Source organism: Scleropages formosus, chromosome 18 (assembly GCF_900964775.1).
Source record: "Scleropages formosus chromosome 18, fSclFor1.1, whole genome shotgun sequence".
NCBI lineage: Eukaryota > Metazoa > Chordata > Actinopteri > Osteoglossiformes > Osteoglossidae > Scleropages > Scleropages formosus.
The window spans coordinates 13384797-13409783 of NC_041823.1; the positions used below are offsets into that span (position 1 = coordinate 13384797).

The 24987-nt window shown below is 39.9% G+C and overlaps 1 protein-coding gene across 1 annotated transcript; it reads right to left on the reverse strand.

Moving 5' to 3' along the window:
- Positions 1-784: 784 nt before the first annotated feature.
- LOC108927392 (neurexophilin-1) lies at positions 785-24969 on the reverse strand. Its single transcript, XM_018740659.2, has 2 exons — positions 24793-24969; positions 785-1679 (listed from the first exon to the last, which is right to left on the reverse strand). The coding sequence occupies exons 1-2, from the start codon at positions 24841-24843 to the stop codon at positions 918-920; spliced, it is 813 nt and encodes a 270-aa protein (XP_018596175.1). The 5' UTR covers positions 24844-24969; the 3' UTR covers positions 785-917.
- Between the last annotated feature and the right edge of the window lie 18 nt (positions 24970-24987).

The following is a 24987-nucleotide window of genomic DNA, read 5'->3' on the forward strand; positions in this document are numbered from 1 at the left end:
TTAACAGAGACAGCTCCAACGGAGTTGGAAAGAGGAAATGTAGAAAGGATTAACTATGTACAGCTCAAACTAGTTCATATAAATCATCTTCTGCGTATGTCACTGTTCACATTTACAGTACCTGTATACAGCAGTCAGCAGACCCTCTCAAACAGTGCCTGGCCAAAGACAAAGATCAGAACTTTAGAAGCCATGATGTATAGGGTACTTTCAGAACCCAAGCAAGACTACAAAGAAACTTAACGTGGTAAAAACATCCATCTCCCAAGAAAAGTTCCCACTTTTGTTGCAGTCATAAAACCTTTTATGCTGAACTATCGCTCCCTTTTGCCTTTATCACAGATCAAGAGTTTTTGGTGTATTGAGTTGTGTGTCTATGTGGGGGAGTGTTAATGTTTTCATCCAGTTATACAGGAGAAAATGAAGATAAATATAGTTACTGACAGAAAATTTCAAATGCTTCCAGTGACATACTTGTATCATTACATACATACAGAGGTGATGTATTAATAACTGTGTGAGATTAACGTACAAGTAAATATGGCAATCTAACTAGACCTGAAAGAAAACAAGATTAGGTATCTTGGACACAATTATGCTTAACCATGAAATAAACACAAAATGTAACGAACAAATAATAGAATGAATGAATGGTATGAACAAATAAAGAAATGTTGGATTCAATCAATAAAACTGTTGAGACATAAATCGGTGTTCTCTTCTTTCCTTTTGCATTTTTACTGAACAGTTTTGGCTGCAAAAAAAAAATAATCAAAACCCTCAAGTAAAATCACAAAATACACACAATTTAGACATCATCATCATCATCATCATCATCATCATTCAGCTGCAGACACTTTCAGGACAGTAGCTGACATGTTTGCACTGTGATACCATATGACATACAGAATGAGTTGCTAGCCAGATGGAAAATAGGGAGTGTCACTGTGGTAGTTGTAGTCTGGGCAGACTTTTTGCACCAGTTTGTAATCAGTACTGTAGAAGGAGATAAAAATACAGATCACTTTAAAGGGCTTTGAGCAGAGCCATGAAACATGACTCTGCGTCTGCTCCTGAAAGCACGTCTTCGATGGGTCATAGTTGCAGGGCGTGGTCTTTGTGGCTTTGTCGACTTTCTCATACTCAATGCGGCAGTTGAATGACTTAGAGTCTTTGGCATCGATAACGGACTGCTGTGCCATATCAAACTCCACTATCTTACTGGGCGGCACCAGGCTGACGGATACGTTGCCCTGGCCTGTGGAGTTGTGCCGGAAGTAGACGCTGAATGTTCCGTTCCCATGGTCCACGATCTTCCCGGTGATCAGGAGATTCAGCTTCACAGTTTTAATGTTGGACTGAAAGTCGCCCCAGCCAAACATTTTCTTAAACTTCCCCGTTTTGACGATTGGTCGCCTCTTGGATCGAGAGCGAGACTCCAAGAGGTCCGTAGAGTTTCGGAGCCAATCCCAAAGGTCCTGCTCTGAGTAGGGCTCTAGTGTTTTGTACTGCAGGTCCAGGGTGCTGGCATTCTGTTTACCATGAAGAGTCTGCGAAAGCAGGCGGCTGATGGAAAAGTCCTTACTACTTTCTGTCCATATCCGTTTTAATGTAGACTTGGGACTTTCTGATGTGAGGAGGCCTGACTTCCCTGGAACAGATGCTGCAGCAAAGGCCACCTGAAAGAAAAGCAAACAAGAATGCTCCATTTCACAACAACTTAGTTTTAAGGCCTGAAGCACTGTATGGTGCTCTTGTTTCTTATTAACCTTGTAAAATGTATCATTTGTACATACTGTGGTCTAAAAAACAAGTATATTTGTATCTTTAATGTCTCATTTGTTTTTGAATTGCTTAACGTAACATATTTTTGAATTGCATACTTGTTCTCAAAAATCCAATAAGGCAGGCAATAGCTAACGCTACGAAATCATATTCGTGAGGTTATGATTCATTTGGGCAGTTAAAAGAGCGTAAATATAAAATGACTGCAGAGGACATTAAACATGGTATGTGTACACTGTACTCTATCAGAAAAGCTTTACTTCAATTATAATGACATGCTCTACGACAGAAAAAGGAGGGAATACCACCACTAATATGCATAGATGAACGCAGCAGCTATTCATTAGAATCAGGAGGAAAAATCACTCTATTAACTCCTGAACATGATGGATGGATGATGGATGAGTCTCAATTTTTTCCGATTAACATAGAAGACTGAGCTCAGATTAGTACAGCATGTGATGGAGAAATGCGACATTGATTGTACGATTGCCGCTGTACAACATGACAGCAGATCCGTCTTCCCAAGGTTCTGCATTTCACTGGCTGCTCTGAGATCGATACTTGGAAAATAAGGTTTTTGTCACAAATCAAAAAATGCCTTTGGACAGCAGTGGCTCACAGGGCAAGTTAGAAGTGGAAAAGGACAAAGATAGAACCGTAGCAGTGGAAACAATATTGCACAGTGGGTGTGCCTCAAGGTACTCATTGCAGATAATGTGCTATAAATATTTCAGCATTATTGTATTGCATTGACTATTGTATCCTTTTTACTACAAGAGCTTTCTTTTTTTCAAAAACTCTAACCTGTGGTTGAAACTCATATAACAACTTCACAAGCAAGAGCAGCTAGTAGCATAGTGGTTAGTGCTGCTGCCTTTGGACCAAAAAGTTGAGTTTAAACTCTACTTGCAGTTATAGTACCCTTGAGCAAGATACTTATCCTAAAAAAATTCCCAGCTGTATAAATAGGTAAATAAGGGTAAGCAATTAAACAGTTTGTCACTTTGGAGATTTATAGTAAAAAATGCAAGCAATGCCACATCCTATTTAAGTGGTAGATATGGTAGTTTTATGGTTCATATGTACAATTTGCAAAATAAATACATTTTTTATCAATTTAATTTTTTAGTCTACACCACAGACATTTATTTTCAATTCTTTCATTATGCATAAATATTATATTTTCATCATGAAACCTTAATTAGTTTTGTGGAGGCATAAAATGCTTGCTTTTTATACACATTTAGAGTTTTACATTATTAGCATTATTGCAATAAAACTTTCTGATTCGTGATATTAGAATGAAACATTTTGGGTATGACAAGGTCACAAAAATGGAAAGGGTAAGGGCATCTGTTAGGTCTAGCCTATAAGGCAGCATCAGATTTCCTCTTGAGAAGTTGTAGCCATGGTTACAATGGCAGTGAGTTATCATGGCAATCAACGAAAATGTTGGTTGACAATGTGACTGCGTTTTTTGGTTTTAAGCAAAAGCATTTGACTGAATTCAAGATGTTCTGGTGTGAAACATCTCACAGTTAGATAAACAAGTATTTATGGAGAGATTTCTAGAAGATATTTAAAAGATATTCAAACGGTACATTTATTTTAAACATCAAACGCTCCAAATGTCAGCAGTTTCACTTTATGAAGTGCACCTGAATATAAACTATCAAGTTTTGAACAGAAAATCCTATTTTACATTTTATTTTGGAAGGACATAAGAATTGGACAGCTGGCGAAACTGGGAGAAGATGTTTAATTTGTTTCAACTGAAAGACCTTATTTCACTCCCCCAATTGAATTTCCATGAAGCAGCACTCCTATACCAATGTCATGTTATTGCTCTCATTAATTCATTTGTTTTCATATACATTATACTAAGCTACTCACAATTACTTGTCTGTTCTTACAGCAAGATAATTTATACTGTATTAGTTCAGGCTAAGAACCTTGATCAGGAGTACTACAGCAGGAGCAAGAATTCTACCACGACCCCCAACTGATGCCCCCCCGTGTGCTTGTGGGATGAGGTGGAAACAGGAAGCTAAATCTGAGAAGATACATAAGACCTGTGATGTACCACCTAATCCTGAACCCATTTTCACTGTTAAATATGAGCACTATGAGCACCATTTACAGTAACTATGGCAAAACCTTCTGTTAAGTTACATGGGTGGAGGGAGCTGGTTGTTTAGTATTAGCTTTGCCCCAAGGGACCATATTTTCCTGTTCTTTCACACTTTGCAATTTCAACTAACAAGAGGTGTCTAGAGTAGCAAAGCACTCAAAGAAAATAATGTTAAAAACATTCAATTAAAGATCCAAAAATGTATACAAGTAAAAAAGTATCAAGTAAAAAACACTAGTCAAGTAATCAAGTTACTTTAATTCAAATAAGGTTTTCAAAGTTATGAACTATTAACAATGTGAAGAGAATCAATATATACTCTAGTTTTCACAATGGAAAGAATACATTTATATATGTATCTTCTGAAAGTAAATTTCCTGTGTATTTCCAAACAAATGTAGATACTGTCAATTATACAAATACACACACACACATTTTCAGAACCGCTTGTCCCATACAGGGTCGCGGGGAACCAGAGCCTACCCGGTAACACAGGGAATAAGGCCGGAGGGGGAGGGGACACACCCAGGACGGGACGCCAGTCCATCGCAAGGTGACCCAAGCGGGACTTGAACCCCAGACCCACCGGAGAGCAAGACTGTGGTCCAACCCACTGCGCCACCGCACCCCACCTATTACACAAATAATTAAAAACAAATAAAAGACCATGATCTACTACATATTACTAACCATTATGTATGTCACAGTTTAGTCTGAGCCAACTTACAATTTTAAGTTTGAACACCACACACACACACACACACACACACACACACACACACACACACACACAGTGTGAAACTGCTTGTCCCAAGCGGGTAGCGGTGAACCGGAGCCTAACCCAGCAACACAGGGCGCAAGGCTGAGGGAGGAGGGGATACACCCAGGACGGGACACCAGTCCATCACAAGGCACCCCAAGCAGGACTCAAACCCCAGACCCGCTGGAGAGCAGGACCCGGCCAAATCCACTGCAGCACCGCGCCCCCTCTTTGAACACTTGTCCTACTTACAATTATTCAACCATTTATACAGCTTGGCAAGTTTTAGTGGCATAATACATGGTAAGTACCTTGATCGAGGGTACTACAGCAGGAGTGGGAATTTGAACACCTGTCCTTTGATTGCAAGGCAACTGATGCCTGTAACTGCTACACTGCCCCAAAAGAACAGTTCTGTCATTCATTTACCATTTAGCTGGCACTTTTATCCAAAGCAATGTTCAACTAGCAGGAGCAGGATTTGAACTGACAGCCAAGTCATGATTACATTGCCATCTGTTCCACACACACACACACACACTTTCAGAACCACTTGTCCTATACAGGGTGACGGTGAGCTGGAGCCTAACCTGGAAACACAGGGCATATGGCCAGAAGGGGAGGGGTCACACCCAGGACAGGACACCAGTCCACCACAAGGCACCCCAAGCAGGACTTGAACCCCAGACCTACCAGAAAGCAGGACCCAGTCCAACCCACTGCGCCACCGCGCCCCCACAAAAGTAACAGTATCCACATAACTAAATAACTAAAAAAAAGCCCGAGGTCAGATACTGACAATCCAAATAATGATAAAACCGTATAGTGTTGCACAGTGTTGCATTCTCTGAACTTGATTTACTCCCTCAGTCATACTAACTTTCATGTATTCTGATTAGAAAGGAATCAGAATTAGAAATCAGAAAGCAAGTAGGATTTAATCAGTCAATAGGTCGCAAGCTACCTAATCCCACATCCTGCTGTGTACCTTCAAAAAATTCTAAGTAGCTTAACACTGTGAGCTGCTTTGGAGGGCTACACCGCTTTGAAACCACTAAAGCCATACACAATGGCATGAGTGCCTTGAAACATTTTATTAAGGTACCTGACATTGAGAAGAACTATGTATGTGAACTGTACATAAGGAACGAGATGTCTGCTGTAGCTACTAGAAACAAGACTTAGCTACGTATAAATAAATTGGAGGCTACTTGTTCAAGTCATGAGCGGTGAAGTTAACCATGGGTTCAATGGGGAAGTTAAGACTCTTCAGTCAGAGAAAACTAAAATGCTCATTAACCATTTCGAAGCAGAAAGCTATTGCATTTTCAGGTGCAGTCAAATATCTTCATGAAAGCAGGACTGTTTAAATAAAAGTGGCTAAGGGCCAGCTGGTAACATAGCACTTAGAACTGCTGCTTTTGGGCCCAAATGTTGTGGGTTCAAGTTTAACCTCCAGCTGCAAAATCAGATAAATGTAATTAGGGACATGGGGAAGTACTTTACGATTCAGTGGCCATATAGAGTATTAACAAAAGCTATTCACTTTGTTCAGTTCTTTCGTAAGGATTCAGTTTTTCATTTACATTTTGCAGCAGCCTGCAAAGATTTTCCCATTTACACTGAGAGTTCATTTTAACTGCAGCAATTTCGGATAAGTACCACACTCATGGGTCCTACAGGAGGAGGTGGGATTTAAACCTTGCTCCTTCAAGCCCAATGGTGGTGGCTGTACTCACTATACTACCTTCTTCTCCAGGATTTCATCTGACATGAAGATGTTTAACACACCAGATGTCAGTGACTGCACCGGGTCGCAGCCACTGAGAGACACCGGATGGAAACCCAGCCCACATCAGGACCAGGACCTATACCATAATCAGAGTCAAAATAAGACTCTCAGACAAATGCATTAAAGCTGTTTAATGAAGCCGCAACAAAGCCTTTAGTACACGGTAGCGTCCACACACACCGACATCACAAGTGCATCAGGGGTACGTGAGCAAAAGTTGAATCTGAGCACATGGTGGGATGCTGTCAAACACTGCTCTTAAGTTTAGCTTCTCTACAGTCAAACTTACTTACAGTGGAACAACGCAAAAGCCCATGTACACTCCTACTGTGTCTGTTCTACATGCTGAATTGGACAGGTTTCTGCTCCCATATTAAAAACAAAAACTTGTATAATATGAACTGACTGGGCATTCATTTGTGATTTTGCGAATGCCTGCAAAATACTGTTTTTTTTCTGCATCTAGCAATTGTACTGCATGATTAGCATCGCATCACATCATGCTTGATTAGTACTGCTATTATGCTATGCTGAAATGCAGTATCTGTATCATGACTACTGGGCAATGTAGTTTCATCTTAAAAATTGTTTTATCAAAACACACCATCTTGGCCCTGATAACTGTAAAAAATTTACCTTTATGACAAAGAAAAAATAGTGCAGGGATTTTAAGTGAAGGCATCTATTACATGTCGTGCTGATAAACAGAATTTGTCTCTTCCTCAGTGTCCAAATTAATTTATCCAACATGTGAATTCCAAACTATGTGGTATAATGAAAGGAAAATTGCATTTTTCCACATGAGCCACGTGATCAAACTAAACAAGGTTTTTTTTAAAAAAATATATTATTGCAGCAGTCTACCTTAGAGCTAATTAATTTTTTTTGTTATAAAATAGAGGATTTGCTTTGTCAAAATTGCTTATATTCTGTTTATTAGGCAACTTCACTGTAATCTAGCACAGGCGTGTTGTTCCAATATACAGTAATGCATATCTACGTTATGATTTTGTTGGCACCAAAGAACAGAAGAAAAGAACATGGACTTGCTAAAACCTTACATGAAATTATTACAAAAAAAATTCAGTTTAAAATTAATTTTTAAATATTAGCTAAATCTTCAAAAATCTTCCACAATTCAGACTGCAGCCATCTCATTGGACAGTGTCTGAAATGACTTAAAACCTTTTACAGTAACCGTTGCATTAAACAGGACTTTTTTCCAAAAATGATTCCTAAATTTACAGGGTCAGATAATTTTTGATAAATACCTTAGCATTTCAAAAATGTTTTTTTTCTAGTAATGATTAATATTTTTTCATTATGCTCATTGAAATGTGCAGTATATGAATAAATAATATTTTCAAAATATTTTGATAATTTTGTTGTTTATAGCATTTTTTATCCTGAACGTGCTTTGAAAACTAATCATGTTTCCATGATTTTTTGCTGCTGTCATGACACCTTGCATGATGCATCAGGCTTTTATGTTTACAATTACGATTAGGTTTTATGTAGTGTGTGTCAGTAAAGAACTTTTTTTCTATAACAAACAACAAAATGATAAGAAATGTCAGATGTCAGAATACAAAATATTGAATGAGGGTAGTTTTGTCCCCATCCACCTCATACAATTACATTTTACCACTTTTCATTAGTGGACAAGAGAGCTTTTCATGAAGACTGTAGCAAAAACACACTGTTGAAAACATTTACATTTACATTTATTCATTTAGCAGACGCTTTTGTCCAAAGCGACGTACATCTCAGCAAAAGTACAATTTATGCATTACACTGAGAGAAGGAGACATAGCTGCAGACATGAAAGTCTCAAGCAAACCTAGTTTGTTCTCTACCACTTGCTGCACCGAGGTTCATCGTTCAAGTAGGTGAACAGCGCAACGGTTTTCCAGTTTTTTTCCAGACTTACAGTCCTGCTCTCCTCCATAAGACAGAAAGTGCGAAAGATCAGCTTCCGTGGCTACAATAACTCAGCCAGACCCTGGGCGGAAGGAACCTCCAGCACTGAGGCGTCCACAGAACCCATACGTGTGGGCTTCTGATGGGGGCACAGCAGAGCTCAGCATGGTCTCACACCACCGGAGAGGAGTCACAAACGCTGAAACCATATATGCTGATCCTGCACTCCTCAAGGAATCGAGCAAATGGTGCAAGCAACCTGAATCTACTCGTAGAGTAATTCATGTGGAAATTACAGTCACACAGGAGCTGTCAGCAAATCTTTCTGTCTGACGAAATGTAATTAACTACAGTAAAAAGTAATTCTTACAGTAAAGACCTTGTTTCATTAAATATCTGTCTGCAGTTATTTAAACAGATTGAGTGACTCCTGTCCCTATCTGTGTCTAGTCATCTTACAAAAGTTGATCAGAGCGGGAAGTCTTGTTTGAATCTGTCAAATGAATTAATGATTACACAAGCCAGTTACTGCAGGTCTCAGAACCACGTAAGCTGGTTTCGAGATCCTTTAATCCAATGCACCCTATGGAGTCATTAATCAATGCACATAATGCAATTTCTTGGATATCATATCCATTTAAATAAAAAAGCATGAAAACACTGTTCATCTGTCACATTTAGGAACCTTTTACCCAACTGCACAAAAACTCGTCAGGAACTGGGTGGAATAAAGACACTCTAGCAACAGTACTCAGTCTCGTCATAAAAAATACCGAAAGGGATACATTAGGCTTGCTTGTTTGTTTGTTACATCTATGGTTATGACTACTGACTGCAAGTGTAAAACTACAGAGTGAAATTTCCATTTTAGGAAGCATTAACCCTCATTTTCAGTCTACTTCTTTCACTGAGTCTTCATTGTTCTTAGCTCACTTTTCACATTTTGCCTTCAGAAATTACCCCTCCACTTTTTCCATACTCTGTTGCATTGTAGACCTATTTCAGAATGGACTGAATTCTTTTTGTCATCCATTGTCACACAGAAAGCCCCATAATTACAACGTTGTTAGGATTTTCTGTAAATGTATTAAAAATATAAAACTAAAATGTGTAATTTACATTAGTATCCAGATCTTTTATTATGCCAGTCCAAACTGAGCTCAGATACATCTTGTTTCTTTTGATCATCTCTAGGATTTTACTGCAGTCCATCTGTGGCAAATTCACTGGACATGATTTAGAAAGGTAAATGCCTGCCTTTATAAGGTCTACAAATGGAAAATAAAAAGTTGCATATATTACAACTGAACTACACACACACATTTTCAGAACCGCTGGTCCCATACGGGGTCACGGGGAACCGGAGCCTACCCGGCAACACAGGGCGTAAGGCCGAAGGGGGAGGGGACACACCCAGAACGGGACGCCAGTCCGTCACAAGGCACCCCAAGTGGGACTTGAACCCCAGACCCACGGGAGAGCAGGACTGTGGTCCAACCCACTGCACCACCGCACCCCCCATCACAACTGAACTAGTGCCGTGAAAGTATTTACCGAAGTGCCTGGTTTAAAAAAGTGGAGAAATCAAGCACAGTTCAGGCGAAGTTCCACAAGCATTTATTTACTGATGCTGAAAATAAGAGAATAAAGCATTTATTATCAGTAAATATGTTTGTCTTTCAAATATCCATATACTGTAAATACCTCTTTAGTGCACTGTCTACATTAACGTATGTTAAAGACAAGGTCTTTTTGAGACTTCAACCTAAATAACTGCAACCACACATTCATAAACATATATTTAATATATCAAACAATTATTTAATAAGAACTGTATTTCTACTAGGGGGTGCGGTGGTGCAGTGGGTTGGACCGCAGTCCTGCTCTCCCGTGGGTCTGGGGTTCAAGTCCCGCTTGGGGTGCCTTGCGGCGGACTGGCGTCCCGTCCTGGGTGTGTCCCCTTCCCCCTCTGGCCTTATGCCCTGTGTTGCCGGGTAGGCTCCGGTTCCCCGTGACCCCGTATGGGACAAGCGGTTCTGAAAATGTGTGTGTGTGTGTGTGTGTATTTCTACTCAATAGACTATATTAACAATTGGCTTTTGCCTAGAGACGCTTTCATTTAAACAGTAGCCATGTTATTCATATGAGATGATGACAAGCAGAGCATTTATATGGAGTTTAAGTTGTTACAGCCAGCAGACCAGAGAGGAGGTTACGTCTATGATGTGCACACAGAGAGCATCGGATGTGAAACAAACATGGGTCATTATTGTGTGATTTATGAAAGTCCTTCACAGAACTGCACTCTGTCATTGTATGTGAAAAAGTATCCACAACGTGATCACGGCACAGTCAGTCAGTGCCACGGGCTGCTGATCACAAAAAGTGGAAGCGGCCACTCCGTTTGACTATAGTAAGCATGGTCAGGGTGTACGAGTTCTCGCTGAGACAAGGAGTCTGTGTGAGGCCTATTCGAAGAACGTCCACGGAGGTCCTGGCTGAGTCTATCTCCCGAGCAGCTGTCCACTTCAAGAAGTGGCACATATTATGTTTTTTCTTACCGCTCTCGCAACTTTGTAAAACACTGGGGAGAGATGAAAATGAAAGGACACCCTGACCCTACAATTTCACATATAAACTACATGGATTTAGGTTGACTTGGCTTCTGATCAGTAATAGCACAGTGTGGCAAAGCAATACAATGACTTGATCAGTCATGTATGTATGCTTAAGACATTATACACTGAACAATGTAGCTGCAAAATTATGCGCGTGTATTTACAAAACCCTCTTGGTTGACATGTTTCCTTTTATTTTTCCAGCAAGAGAGAGAGAGAGAGATTTTTTTTTTTTTCCTGAGGAGCTCACACCATTATGTAGGGCTGCTTTTAATCAAATTAAACTCACTATCCAGTAAATTGGCATTTCAGCTGAAGTGACCCAGGGGACCTCATTTAAAATGCGTAACTTTCCTAATCAATATGAATTAGAGGCACGCTGCAGAAGCTTGCTCCCCTGTGCATGGCGCATCAGTAATTGTGTCTTGCGAAAGGCTTTGACTCATTTCAGTCTATATCGATTTTAGTCATATAAAGTGACATCCAGTGGCGGGGGAGAGTTCCACGGACACCCCCCTAAAGCATTAAGCATCATTAGCTGTAAAAGAGAAACAACGTGGGGAATAGGTCCAATCCTCCTTTCACCATTTAAACAACACAACACAGAGACTCCAGGACTCTCGTGGGAAAAATTGGTCACAGCTGCAGGATACCACTTATTTTACAGGAAATTACATTTTTACATCATCATTACACTTAAACACTACACATTTCTGATGATAACGCATTACATGAATGTGTGGGAAATAAAAGTTATTGGTTTCGACAATGAATCAAAATACAGGAAAGGTATGTATCCCTAAAGCAGATTAGACCAGACAGACCATTACGTACGATATTGGCATATTTTACATGCAATTTATAAATGAAATACAAGCCACGGTGTAATCTGAGCAATAATTGCAGGTAATGAGCCCGTCAAGGCTCTAAAAAAAATTTATGAAGCTCATGTAGCGGCTCCCTTCAGCCTTGACCCTCAAGTAAGCAACGGAATGTGAAAACTTTAAATCTGATCTCTCCCAGTTCTTTCGGATGTGCCGAATTACTACCTCAGCCTGCGTGAGTCTAGTCCCACTTCTTTAAACGCTGTGACAGAACATTCATTTTCACTTTAACAAAATTCACTCCAAAGTATGCAGCTGCAGGTTCAAATTGGCCCTGAATTTTCTACAGCACTTCAAAGTGGGTTTAAAAAACATACGGATTAGGACTACATTGGTAATGCAGCCTGCACCGCTCAGGAGATTAGCAAAAGTCAAAGCAAAATTTCCAAAGCGAACATAAGCAAGGCCAAGATTAAAGCACATAAACTGGCGCTCTGCCATGCTCCAGGGCTAAGGTGAGTAGAGCATGCGGTCATCTCTTTTACCTTCGCTAACACGGTACAAGCATGCAGCGGATCAGCAGCTACAGTGGACATAAACCATGATGCTAATAGTTAATCTCCTATCCTAAAGAGAAATAAAACCCTGTCTGGGATTCCTGCAGGTGGTTTAATTAGTTTTCTGAATTTCCCACATCCGTGGACTGCTAAACAGACCTTGGGGCTTGTTAGCTGTTTATTGGGGGGGGGGGGAGGGGGAACAGTCATCTCTGTTGGTTTTCTTTATTTTTCATAATAAGCATTGTCCTTCAGAACACATCCACTTTTAAAAAGGCTGGTGGTATATTTGAAACGTCATGTCAGGAAAGAGGGTGCAATTTTGCTCGATCACTTCTTTTGAAAACAAGAATCATTGGAGCATCACAAATTCCCTCGTTATAATTTCACACATGACCCAAAATTTTTACATGGCTATTCTGATAACATGCACAACACATGCAAATAAGCGGAATAGTTTCAGTATTAATCTACAAGTCTTTCGAAGTCAGTCAGTAATGTAAAAAAAACTACAAACGTCTTTCATTTTTGCCATAACTTTGTACGTGGGCGGCTTAAAATATCCAGGTAAGTAAGAGTATAAAGGAAGAAAAGCAGTATGTAGTTGTAAAATACTAGTGAAGCAAGTACAGCATCCATGTTATATATTTATTAAAATCAAATGGGTTTTATTAGCTGTATAATTGTAAATGAATTCATTTGCTTGACACTTTTCTCCAAAGTAACATGGAGCTACTGACAGTGATCCACCCATTTATACAGCAAAGTAATTTTCAGGGCAGGCATTTAGGCCAAGTGCCTTGCGCAAGAATCAAAAGGTGCTCTCTAACCTCTACAACCTCTCTATCCACAGGTGTATTTCTCTTGCCCTTTTTGCTTTAAAAATTACCTCTGGAAAAATCCTCTCTCTATGGAGCTCCTTAGCAGACAATAGAAAAAAAATATTTTACCTATTGCAAACAAGATATTAACTGTTAATTACGCAATACAACATCATTTTCACGTTTAGCCCACTGTAGAGGTTAAAAAGGCTCACCAGAGGATCAAGCACACATTTTCATAAAATGCGTACAAGTTAGTGAGCGTTTACTGTGTGCTCCTGCTGTAGTCCTATAATGTGAGTTCAGTTTTGGCGATGGACTGGTCACTGGTGATTGTCGATCTCTACAAAAGACACACAAGGAGTTTCCCGTGTTTATGGTGGCAGTAGACAACTCTGGCTGGCTGTATTTAATTAGTCAGAAACAAGTTTGACCTGGTCATACTCTCCTGGATGCATTGAAAGCCAGTATTCCTTCTGAGAATGTCCAGCACATTTTACTGTAAATGTTCTTTGTATTACTGACAGAAGTGTTTCTTATTTTAGGTTGTATTTTCCAGTGCATGTGGCAGAAACCAGTTAATGTGACAACACTTGAGGAAACACCCATCAGAAGGGTTTTGAACTGATAGGCAAGCGTTTGCTATTTACAAGGCGTGACCTTTCTCTAGTAGCTGCCGACACCATGAAAGAAAATGCGTGAGACAATCAGGACTCATTATAATGCATTATCTGTGATACCTGTAAGGAATCATTGTGTTTGAACACAACATGGACCATTACATTTTTTTTTTTAAAGTTAATTTTCACCTCAATTTCAAATGGATAGGCTTTAAATATGGGAGAAAAATGCTTACTTTTAGAGGCTTTGAAAAAAGACAAGACCTTAAAGAGATGTTCTAGCATCACACAGTATAGTGAACAGTGATGAACAGTGATGTTCCATGGCACACGTGAACTGTGATTGTGTGTTCGTAATCGCCTCTTGTCTTTTTCCTTCTGTGTGATAAAAAAAGTCGAATTTCCATTTTACTAAAGATCTCTGAATCGAAAAGTGTACGGTTTACCAGATCACACTGGAACAAACTCTCACATATTCTTTATGTGAAAACCGAACGTACAATTACTGTCTCTGAGTTGCAGACTATAATGAATTAACATTACTCATTAATATTCATCGAACTCTGTCAGGACTGCAAAAAGGCAAGAAACAGAAAACATGCCAGTCACGTGAAATTCTCTGCTTCTGGAAAGATCCGGAGGATCCACGAGGTAAGAACAGCTACTACTATACAACACTGTAGGAACGTTACCGGAAAGAAGAAGGAGGAAGTGGGTGACAGAAGAGTCCCAGTCACCCATACGGCTTTCTTTTAAAGATAACAACTTGTCTCGTCGGTTCACAAGATACAAAACAACGGATTAAAAAAAAGCATCATGTCAGGATTCCCAGCCACAAGTAGCCATGACTAAGATCTTCCAAATCTGAAAATGACAGCAATAAAGAGAGGACTAGAAATTCTTTGTGCTTACATGCTGCCCTCACATGCTGTGCACTGAGGAACTTCATTCAGTATTTGAACCAGCAAAATAAAAACAGCTCAAGAAGTCAGAGAAGAAACACCAGGACAGTGGCAGACACCCTCACATTTTTACCGAGAGGAACAAAAGTCAGATGTTCGACAGTCTGCTGTCTACAACTCTAAGAATTCTATTACGGAACTGTCAACATGCATCTTTGACATTCAGCTTATTAATTCATTTATTCATTCATTTCAATGGTCCAGAGCTTAGTCCAGAAGCACAAGGTGTAGGACAAAGTACACTCTTGGTAACACACTTAAACACATATTCATTTATTCATTCCGTGCCTATTAGAGGCAATATAGAGTCCACAATTTCTCTGAAACATGTCTTTTACCTAGAGAAGAAACCAATGCAAACATGAGGAAAATATGAAACTCCATACAGATTGAGCTTGATTCAGATGCTTTTGTCTAATCTGACAAAACAGTGCGAAATTACTGAAATTTACCCATTTATAAAGCTGGTAATTTTTACAGTATCAATTCAGGGCAAGTACCTTGGTCAAAGGTGTCTCAGCGGAAGGCGAGACATGAACCTAGGTCATCTGAGTCTTTATAAACACGAACATGTCACAATTAACTCAGATAAAGCGTTCTTTCAAGGAACTGGTCTGAGGACAGAGTCAAGGTGTGTGTGAAACTTGTGCGTCATTCATCTCTTGTACAGAAACGGTGACTGGTGAGGGATAACGGTGACGGACAGGACACTGGGAAGCTCTGCGAAGGAGGTACTGTCAAGGAATAACTCTATAGTCTCCTTCTCCGGGTCCTTCACCCTCCTACTGCCAGGAGAGGCTGAGATTGACTGTGAGGAGTTCGTTGTCCCTGCTCCCTCCTAGCATTGTGCGTTCCTGGACACAATCATATAAACAGCTTTAATAACATGAATACTCTTACACTACCCTTCCACTACACAGTGCCTATGCCAGCATAATGTCCACATGCTCTGCAAAGTCTATTCCTTTATACTATAAACCAGCATACAGAGCATCTTGTCTCACCCTGTGCTCATGAAAGACTGTGGACCACTGCTACCTTGCACTGGACAAACAGTCATTGCTAATAAATAAATAAATGAGAATGTAACATTAAAGGAGAATTTAGATTTTTTTTTAATTTTTTTATTAATTTCAAGTGACACTTTTTTGTCCAGAAACCAATTTTTAATAAAAAATTATTAAAACACCTAACAAGGTGATTGCACAGAATGAAGGAAACCCATTAAACAAACCATGAATGCATGTTTATAAATCTATTTAATTCTATTAATCTATTTTACGTAAACTGTAATACCGTCAGGATCAGAGTGGTGTTCTTTAAAATCACAAACAACATTCACTTTATTTTTTTAAAAATCCTGACACCACCCAGTGCTAAAGAGTGGGTGTTAACCGTGTGGTCACAATATTTAAAAGCCAGGTCACTGCACCCAGCAGATGCCAGCGGCTGTTTTTTGCTTCATTGTGCTGTAGAAAAAAAACCTTGGTCACAAGCCCTGGGGGGAAGATCCCAGGCCTTCCATAACCTGGTACAGCACCGACATTTATCACCTACAGGCGCTGATGCAGACAGAGCCAGTCACTGAATAACCTTGCTGGATGGATTGGTGTGAGTGCGACAAAGAGCTGAGCTTGGTGAAATATTCAGGTCTGGACTCACTGATGCACTCAGTTACTGAGTATATCTGTACTACTACTGTTTTAATTACTATTATCATGTTACAGCTATGCTGGCCAGCAGGCAGAGTAGTGGTTAAGGACCTGGACTTGTAACCTTAAGGCTGACATGTCACACTGACTCTGCTATTGCTATAGTACCCATGAGTCAATTGTTTCAGGAAAATACCAATCTGTATATATTGGTCAAATGCTCTAAATCACATTTGCTCAGCTGATGTCTTTATGCAATATTTACCGCTGATGCTGTTGGACTTTTTACACTTACATTTACATTTATTCGTTTAGCAGACGCTTTTGTCCAAAGCGGCGTACATCTCAGCAAAAGTAGAATTTATGCATATTCTGAGACATCTTCCCAAAGCAACTTTGAATATAGCCATTTATATTGCTGAATTTATGACTGGTGCTATTTAGGTTAAGTATATTAATGAAGGGACTATAGCTATTGGTGAGCCCATCCAGGGTATGAAACCCAAAGCCTATAATGTAAGTTTATAAACCGACATCTCTGCAGCTGGGCCTGTCCACACTTCCTTGGAAGGACTCAATGTCAGCTCAGAATTCTGATAAATACACACACCATCTGAAACCACTTCTCCTAGGGAGCCGGAGCCTAACCTGGCAACAAAGGGTGTAGGGACACACCCAGGATGGGACGCCGGTCCGTCGCAAGGCACCCCAAGCGGGACTTGAACCCCAGACCCACTGGAGAGTAGGACCCGGTCAAACCCACTGCGCCACCACACCCCCCCCCAATAACTCTGTGTTGTGACAAAAATAAAAGGCACAGCAACTCAGGCACAGATATTACTCTGTCTTTGTGTGTTTTGTGTCTTTCTGCATGTTGCAGTGCTTCTGCGTGTCTTTGGGAATCAAATGGCATGCAGATCCCCGGATGGGGCACTGACAACGGCATCAGTGAAATAAGAAAAATAATGAAAACCTACATAGCTGACATGTCTGAGACTGTCACACATCACAATAAGTTTTAAAAGTCTACATGACATGTGATAAGAAGAGGCAACAGCGTTCCCTTATTAACAGCCATAGGATGTGTTTCTCTTTTACACTGCAGACACAAAAGTACCTGCATTGTTCCAGGGTACCTAGAGTACTGTTTACCAGGACTGTACAATGCACCATATAACAAATCTTCAGGATGTATTTATAAACAGCTGTTACATATAAAGTCAGGTCCTTGTCAGGATTTTTCAGAAGTGCATGAGGTAACTATTAAAGCAATGATTTGAGTTTGCGCAACATCAGGACAGTGCATTTTAATTTCTGGGGGTAAAAATATTAAATAATGGGAATATCTGTAATATGAGAGGGGGTGCGGTGGCGCAGTGGGTTGGACCGCAGTCCTGCTCTCCGGTGGGTCTGGGGTTCGAGTCCCGCTTGGGGTGCCTTGCGACAGACTGGCGTCCTGTCCTGGGTGTGTCCCCTCCCCCTCTGGCCTTACGCCCTGTGTTACCGGGTAGGCTCTGGTTCCCCGTGACCCCGTCTGGGACAAGCGGTTCTGAAAATGTGTGTGTGTGTGTGTGTGTAATATGAGACTGAAGATTTGAAACCTATTCATTTGTCACTTATAAAGCTCTCAGAATTCTGTGCATAACTTTTAATGCATTATTTATTCAGCACATTCAGATTTGTCATTCATTAACTACATTTATCCAGTTAGTCTGTTAAAGAATTTTCGAATAAGTACCATGCAGAATTTCACAAGTCCAGTTCTTCAATTACACATACTTTGTCCTCTTATTTTGCAGTCACCTGCAAGGAGCTGCACCTGGCTATACAAATGACAATGAACAGTCGAATACAAATAATTTTAAGCGTCATCCTTAATCAAGTGGAATGTCCAGAAAGCACACACACACACACACACACAGTTTCAGAACCGCTTGTCCCATATGGGGTCACGGGGAACCGGAGCCTACCCGGTAACACAGAGCGTAAGGCCGGAGGGGGAGGGGACACACCCAGGACGGGACGCCAGTCCGTCGCAAGGCACCCCAAGCGGGACTCGAACCCCAGACCCACCGGAGAGCAGGACTGTGGTCCAACCCACTGCGCCACCGCACCCCCCCCCAGAAAGCACAATTTCTGGCAATTCAGACAATTGTCTGTCATAACTGTCAGTAATTCACATACAAATCCAGTCCCCTAGAAACAGGCCATTCATGTTGAAGTATTACAATAATGATGCTATACTGTATCATGATCTAAAACCAAAAGCAAAAAAGACTGGCCAATTAATTTGTAACTCTATAAACCGTGTCACTGAAAACAGAGCTGGGGTATTTGCAATATAAATCTACCAAAAATATGCACAGATGGCTTCCAATTGTCACGTCCATGCCCACAATACAAGCGACAACACCTGACTCTGCACTAGCTCCTGATTAATCACTCACCCTTTAAAGACCCTCTTCAGCTCCCGTACCGTTGCGGAATCTCGTTTGGGACAACCGCCCTTCCTCGCGTTACTTCGCATACACACTTACTCTATTCTCTGTTCACAATCTCCAGTTTTTGACTCCTTGCTTCGTTTTCTGACCACGTCAATGGATCCTCGCTCTTGTCCTTTTCGCCGATCGACCGACCCTTCGCCTGTCCCTGGTTTTGAGAATTTACCTCTTCCCTCAACTTCAGACGAACAACGCTGCACTTGGGTTCAGCCGTCCCGGCTCCCTGTGTTCAGCGTGACACCGGTGCTTAAGTCCCTTCATAATTCTCCCAGGTGCCAAAGCTAAAATACCTCTACAGATAATCCCAACAACCTGTAACATTTAAGCATTTTGATTTGTATGTCTGTTGTGATTTCTGCACCAACTGGGCCAAACATCTAGCAGTGACTATAAATGCCACCACATAACTAACTGGGAGCACAGCGCATGGTTTAGCTAATTGTGAGTAAGATTCTTGCCTCCTTTCTGCTCATTCACTCATAGGCTTGAGTTCATTATCAGATTTATCAAATAAATACCACAAAATCTGTTTCCATTTACAGTTATTATTTTAGCAGACACTTTTATCTAAAGCCACATACATCTCGGAGAACAATACAAAAACTGCATCACACCAACAGAAGGAGAGATTTGTATGCAGACACATGATTCTTGAGAACAGACCATTTGTCTCATACCACAATATAATCCATCTTACATTATACGAGTAGCTGCATACAGGATTCCCAATTATTAAACAGATTGTTATTAAAGTCATTAAATATGAGAAACACATACATGTTTGTTGAGCATTTCCAAGATCAGGGGAGAAGTGAGGTTTACTGAAAAGGGAGATGAGTGCTATAAAAACATGCAATAAAGAATATCTATTTCTGTGTCAAATGGATGTGCAGGTCATGCTGACTGAATGATAGGACAACTGTATTCTTTGAGGCATCTCATACGAATGAAAAAGTGACATTTTGCATGGCTTATGCAGATAAAATTGCTTTAAGCTTCACTTGAAATGTTATTGAAGTGGATATTTTAGGAAGGATGTTTATCTTAAGTAATTGCTGACACCATATAGATGCACAGTAATTTTATACGTAATACAGAATTATGCCGTGTGCCATATTGTACCACACAGTGCAAACCGGATTTTCAAATCACCTTAAACCATTAAAAAGCAAAAGTCATTCAGACCGAAAAATTAAAGCAGTTATTGACAATGCAACCATGTTCTAATGAACCATAAATCCATACATTTCCAAGAGACACACTCCCTCGATATTCTGAACCTTTAGCTTTAGAGTGGAAACTCACTGGGAAGTCAGAGCTCACATAGTGCTTTGGGTCTATTACTAAAAAAATCAATGGCTCATCCATGTTCCTGGACTACTGGAACCTTGACCTAAATCCAACTGAAAAAGTGAAGGAGGGCATGGAGGTCAAAATGAAACATGCAGACATTCATCACCGATGCCATAAATAACACAGTATCAAAACTGCCTTGTCAGCATCCAAGCACAGTCATGCAGTATCAGCAGGGATGATAACCTGCATTTTTAATGTAAACAAGAATGAATCAGAACCATCCATCTATCCATCTATCTATCTATCTATTTGCACTTCCTGGTGAAGGAGTTCTATGATATCCCTTAAGTAGATGGTTAAGTACATATAGATGCAGCTGCTGTCAGATTTGCAGGCTTTGATCATTTCTGCCCTCACCATTCCCATGTGCTCACCAAGGGCCACCACCACCACGAAACTGAAAGGAAATCAGCCTCAGACAGGTAGGCAGAAGACAAGGTATGTGCTCCACATTCCTGGGAAACTAAGCTGAATGACCTTTAAAAGGCACAGGCATCAGACAAGGCACTGTCTCAGAAACAGCACTCTTTCTAATTATCTTGTGGGGGGGAGGGGGGGGGTAACGTCACACATCACCTAATCCAGAACACGGGCACTGAACGCACTTTCCAGAGAGATCTGGTGACCCAAGAACAGAAGTGTCTCACCTTCTGTGAAATAACACCTGCACGATATACATTCAGCTACGATTGAAACCACAATATGGGATTTGAAAGAAACGTGTTTTATTGAATTATTGCACATAGCCCTAACATGGCAAAATTCCATGATACGACCCCTGGCTGAAGCTTCAAGGTAACATTTATGATCAGTTCTCATACAGGATGGGGACGAAATACTTTCCTAGTACGAACACAAAGTACCTTGTTTCTCTCCCTGTGACATAAACAGCACTGAAAAAAATACCAACTTTTAAATACTGCAATTTTCATAACATTGGGAAATGCACCCATAACACTTTCTTCCTAGCATTAGCAAGTTTTGTATTTTATAAATTTAACATTTTATTTCATATCATAAATATAAACAATTACATGTACTTTGCTCTAAGCAAAATACTAATTTGACATTTCTTTTAAATTACATGGCTTCTCCATACAGGACTATAAAGAGATCAAGCGTTTAATCAACTGTAAATTTACTGTAATGGATTTTATAAATGTAATTTACAATTAACTTGTGAACAAAATTATGATTTAACTACACCGCTGAAATAAAATATGGAATAATTCAAAGACCAAATTCCATACAACAAGATTTAATCTTGTTTTCGAACTTCTCCTTGCTCTTGAAAAAAGCAAGATTTGGGACGATCTTGATACAGCGTGCTGTCCATCACTGGATTTTGTCACACAAACTGCAGAAGACGAGCAGAGCAGATTTAAAACATACACCTCAGGGACTCAATAATCCATCCATCAATCATGTGACATTTCATCTTGCCCTTATCATCCTTCGTTCCAGTAACGCTGCGCTTTGTACCAAAATGAGGTGTCATTGCGGAGGTTCTTTGTGCAAAACACCAAATGATGGATACCACATCCTAGAGTTGGTTAGTCTGATATTGCCTTTTTGATGCCTATTTGACCAGTAGCAGAACTTTCCAGTCTTACTCATTCAGATTGTGAAGAAGTCCACAGTGTAGGGTTCTGATCTTTTAGAAGCTGCACAAAGTCTATTTTAGAAGTCTCGGGAATGAGAAGGACATAATACACAGACATGACCACAGCCACCTTAAGCAGACCCTCAATATTAAACAGTCCATAATCCATGCAGTTACATCAGAAAAAAAACATCTGAGCAATGCCACCCAAAGAGTTGCAGCCCGCACCAACATAATGATATGTGCATTTTAAAAGTCTCCACATTCAGAGCATTCAAGTACTTTTTTTTGACTACTGTATGTATTATGGATTTTGGAAAGTCAGTCTAATTTACTTCATTTACAAAAGGTTTTCATGATTTCTTGCTTTGGATGTGAAATTGTAATAAATTGTTCAGAATGTAGGGGGACAAAATATAAACATAATATAAATTACTATTGTTAATAGTTTTTATTTCCTTCGAATTAATTACAGTACAAAATAGCTTTGTTTTCATTTTAAATTATAGGGATACATATATATATATATATATATATATATATAAGAGATGCAATTTTTGTGCAATACTTTAAATAAAGTGGCAAAAAATTACAAGGAGGCAGGATAGAATTTTGTCTTGGCACACTGAATTCTGTGAGTATTAAAATGTAATAAATATTCCAGATAAGGCACACATAGCCTACACCGAGTCAGTACTTTCTGAGACACATTGAAGGATTTGGATATTGTTATTGAGGTGAATAATGGAGAACCCACAGTACTCTAAAGCACAAAACAATGCCACAGGGCTTTGTAGACGCAATTGTACACCTGACTTTGTGGTCTAAACGTCAGCTTACGCTTAAAACCGACAAAAGATTGCTACACTCGATGCTACGTCACAATGTAAATTTAACTCCCAACCGTATAGATATAGATATAAATGTAGAAACACAGATATAAATGGCTTTAATTAAAAAAAAAGTCTTCACCGGTCACATGCAGCAGAGCTGACAACATATCAGCTACCTTCCTTCCAGTCTTTCTCATTTTTGAAGTACACCTCTCAACAAACTTCCCTTTCTATTTCAAATAATAAGACAGTTTTTTTTTTTGTGTGTTTTAAATGTGAGCGAAATGGAGAAGGGCGTCGCGAACGAGTTCCCTCCAACACCTAGCGCAGGTGGAGGCACCACGGCGGAGCTGTCCGTGGTACTGAAGTTTGACAGAAGGGCGGTTTTCGACAGAGAACTGGGAGGACTTCTTATCCCTACTGTCCACTACCTACCTCAGTTAAATATTAAATATGTTGAACAGTACTCACAGCATACATGTTATGCGGTGTATCTATTGAGCAGCATGCTGTAGAGCAGAGAATTGTCAATGTTGAAAATATTACAGAATACATTTTAATGAGGTTGCATATAAAGCCTCATAACCTGGAAATACACACACACACACACACACACCTGGAAATACAATGTGCTAAATGGTATGACTGCATGAAGAAGAAACAAAATATTTCCCAGTACAATGTTTTCGCCTTCTTATCAATCATGGTAAAACAAGTTGGTTTTTCAACGATTTCACGTCCACTGTCTGATATAAATAAGAATGGCAACTAGACTACTAGAAGCAAACAAAAAGCAGCATAAAATGTAATATTCCAAATGTTTTGGTAAAACTCTTCTTAATGCATTATGTCAGCATCTTGGTACCCAACTACAAACCTACCTAGTCCTTTTCACACTGATTTCTATTCCACAAGACACTAGGGATAGTTACGTGTCCTTGCCGACGCTCTCGTGTTACCTACGAAAGACCTAACTTGGAATTAAACTGATTTGCTTCTATAAAACTCCCCTACGATAAGAAAAACCACCAATATGACGCCTTTTTCCTACTTTACTACAAAGCTAATATTTATGTGGCTCAATACACAGAAAAGTAATCGGCCTACCTTTTTTTCCAACCAGATCATTTTTTCTGCATCCAAACGTAAGAGAATAAGACACTTATTACTGTGCATTTTGAAAATCTTAATCTTCGTTTCATACTCTACGATTAATTTATAAAAAAACATGACTCAAATGAAGTAAAACGTAAGTGGGGTAAGCAGACCGTTTCCAAAAAACATAGAAAGCATATATTTCCATTATTATTTTCATTAAGACAAAGTCTAACAGCGCTTTCCCGACGCAGCACGGCTGCGCTGAAGCGCCGATTGACACCGCAGGTCCATTTTTCTGTATTCTGGCGACCTCCTGTGTAGGAACGTTGAATTGCAACTTTGTGCTCTTCAGAAATAACACGAAGGACGCGAAAGTGGACGCCAATAACTCTTGGTATGGGCGTTATTTGCCCTATTAAATTTAAACTTTAACTTCGAAGGACTACAGCTGAATATAATACAGTACTTCCGTCTGGTTTATTAACACTGCAGCGCAGGAGTCAAATTCAATAAATACAAGAGCAAGTAGTACGGTGATGATAGATATGGCATGACAACACACGTGGTTTAAAATGATCGCCAATATCATGAAATTCAGCTTCGGAAGCCTAACAGCTTGAAACCACTCGTTTGTGTAGAAATTACCTTTATTACCTACCTCGAGTTACCTTTATACTTTTCATAATTTGTGTGTGTGTTTATTACTAAGTTGCTTAGCTGACACTCTCATCCAAGACTGAAGACAACCAACAATTCAATTGTACCGCAGCTATTTACAGCAACTATCTTAACAGTCCTTAAGTCCTTCTAAGAGCAGTTTCCGTTTTTGTTGCCCAAGAGATCATAGCCAAGTGCTCGGAGTTACAGTTACAATTTCTTCTCGCATGTTCTTTTTTAGGAAAGTCAAGTAATTCAAACTGTGAACGGAGACGATCCCGACGACAGAGAGTACTTACCAGGGACATTGCGGTCGCCAACAGCACGACCGCACGCCAACACGTCTGCATGGTCTGAGATTTAAACTTCCACTCCCACTCTGCGTGCTTTAACGAGCATAGATCCACCTGGTATCCACTTAATGAGACAGGCAAAATAAAACAGTACTCCACATGACCACGTGAAAATAAATATACTGTGTCAAATAAAAGGGG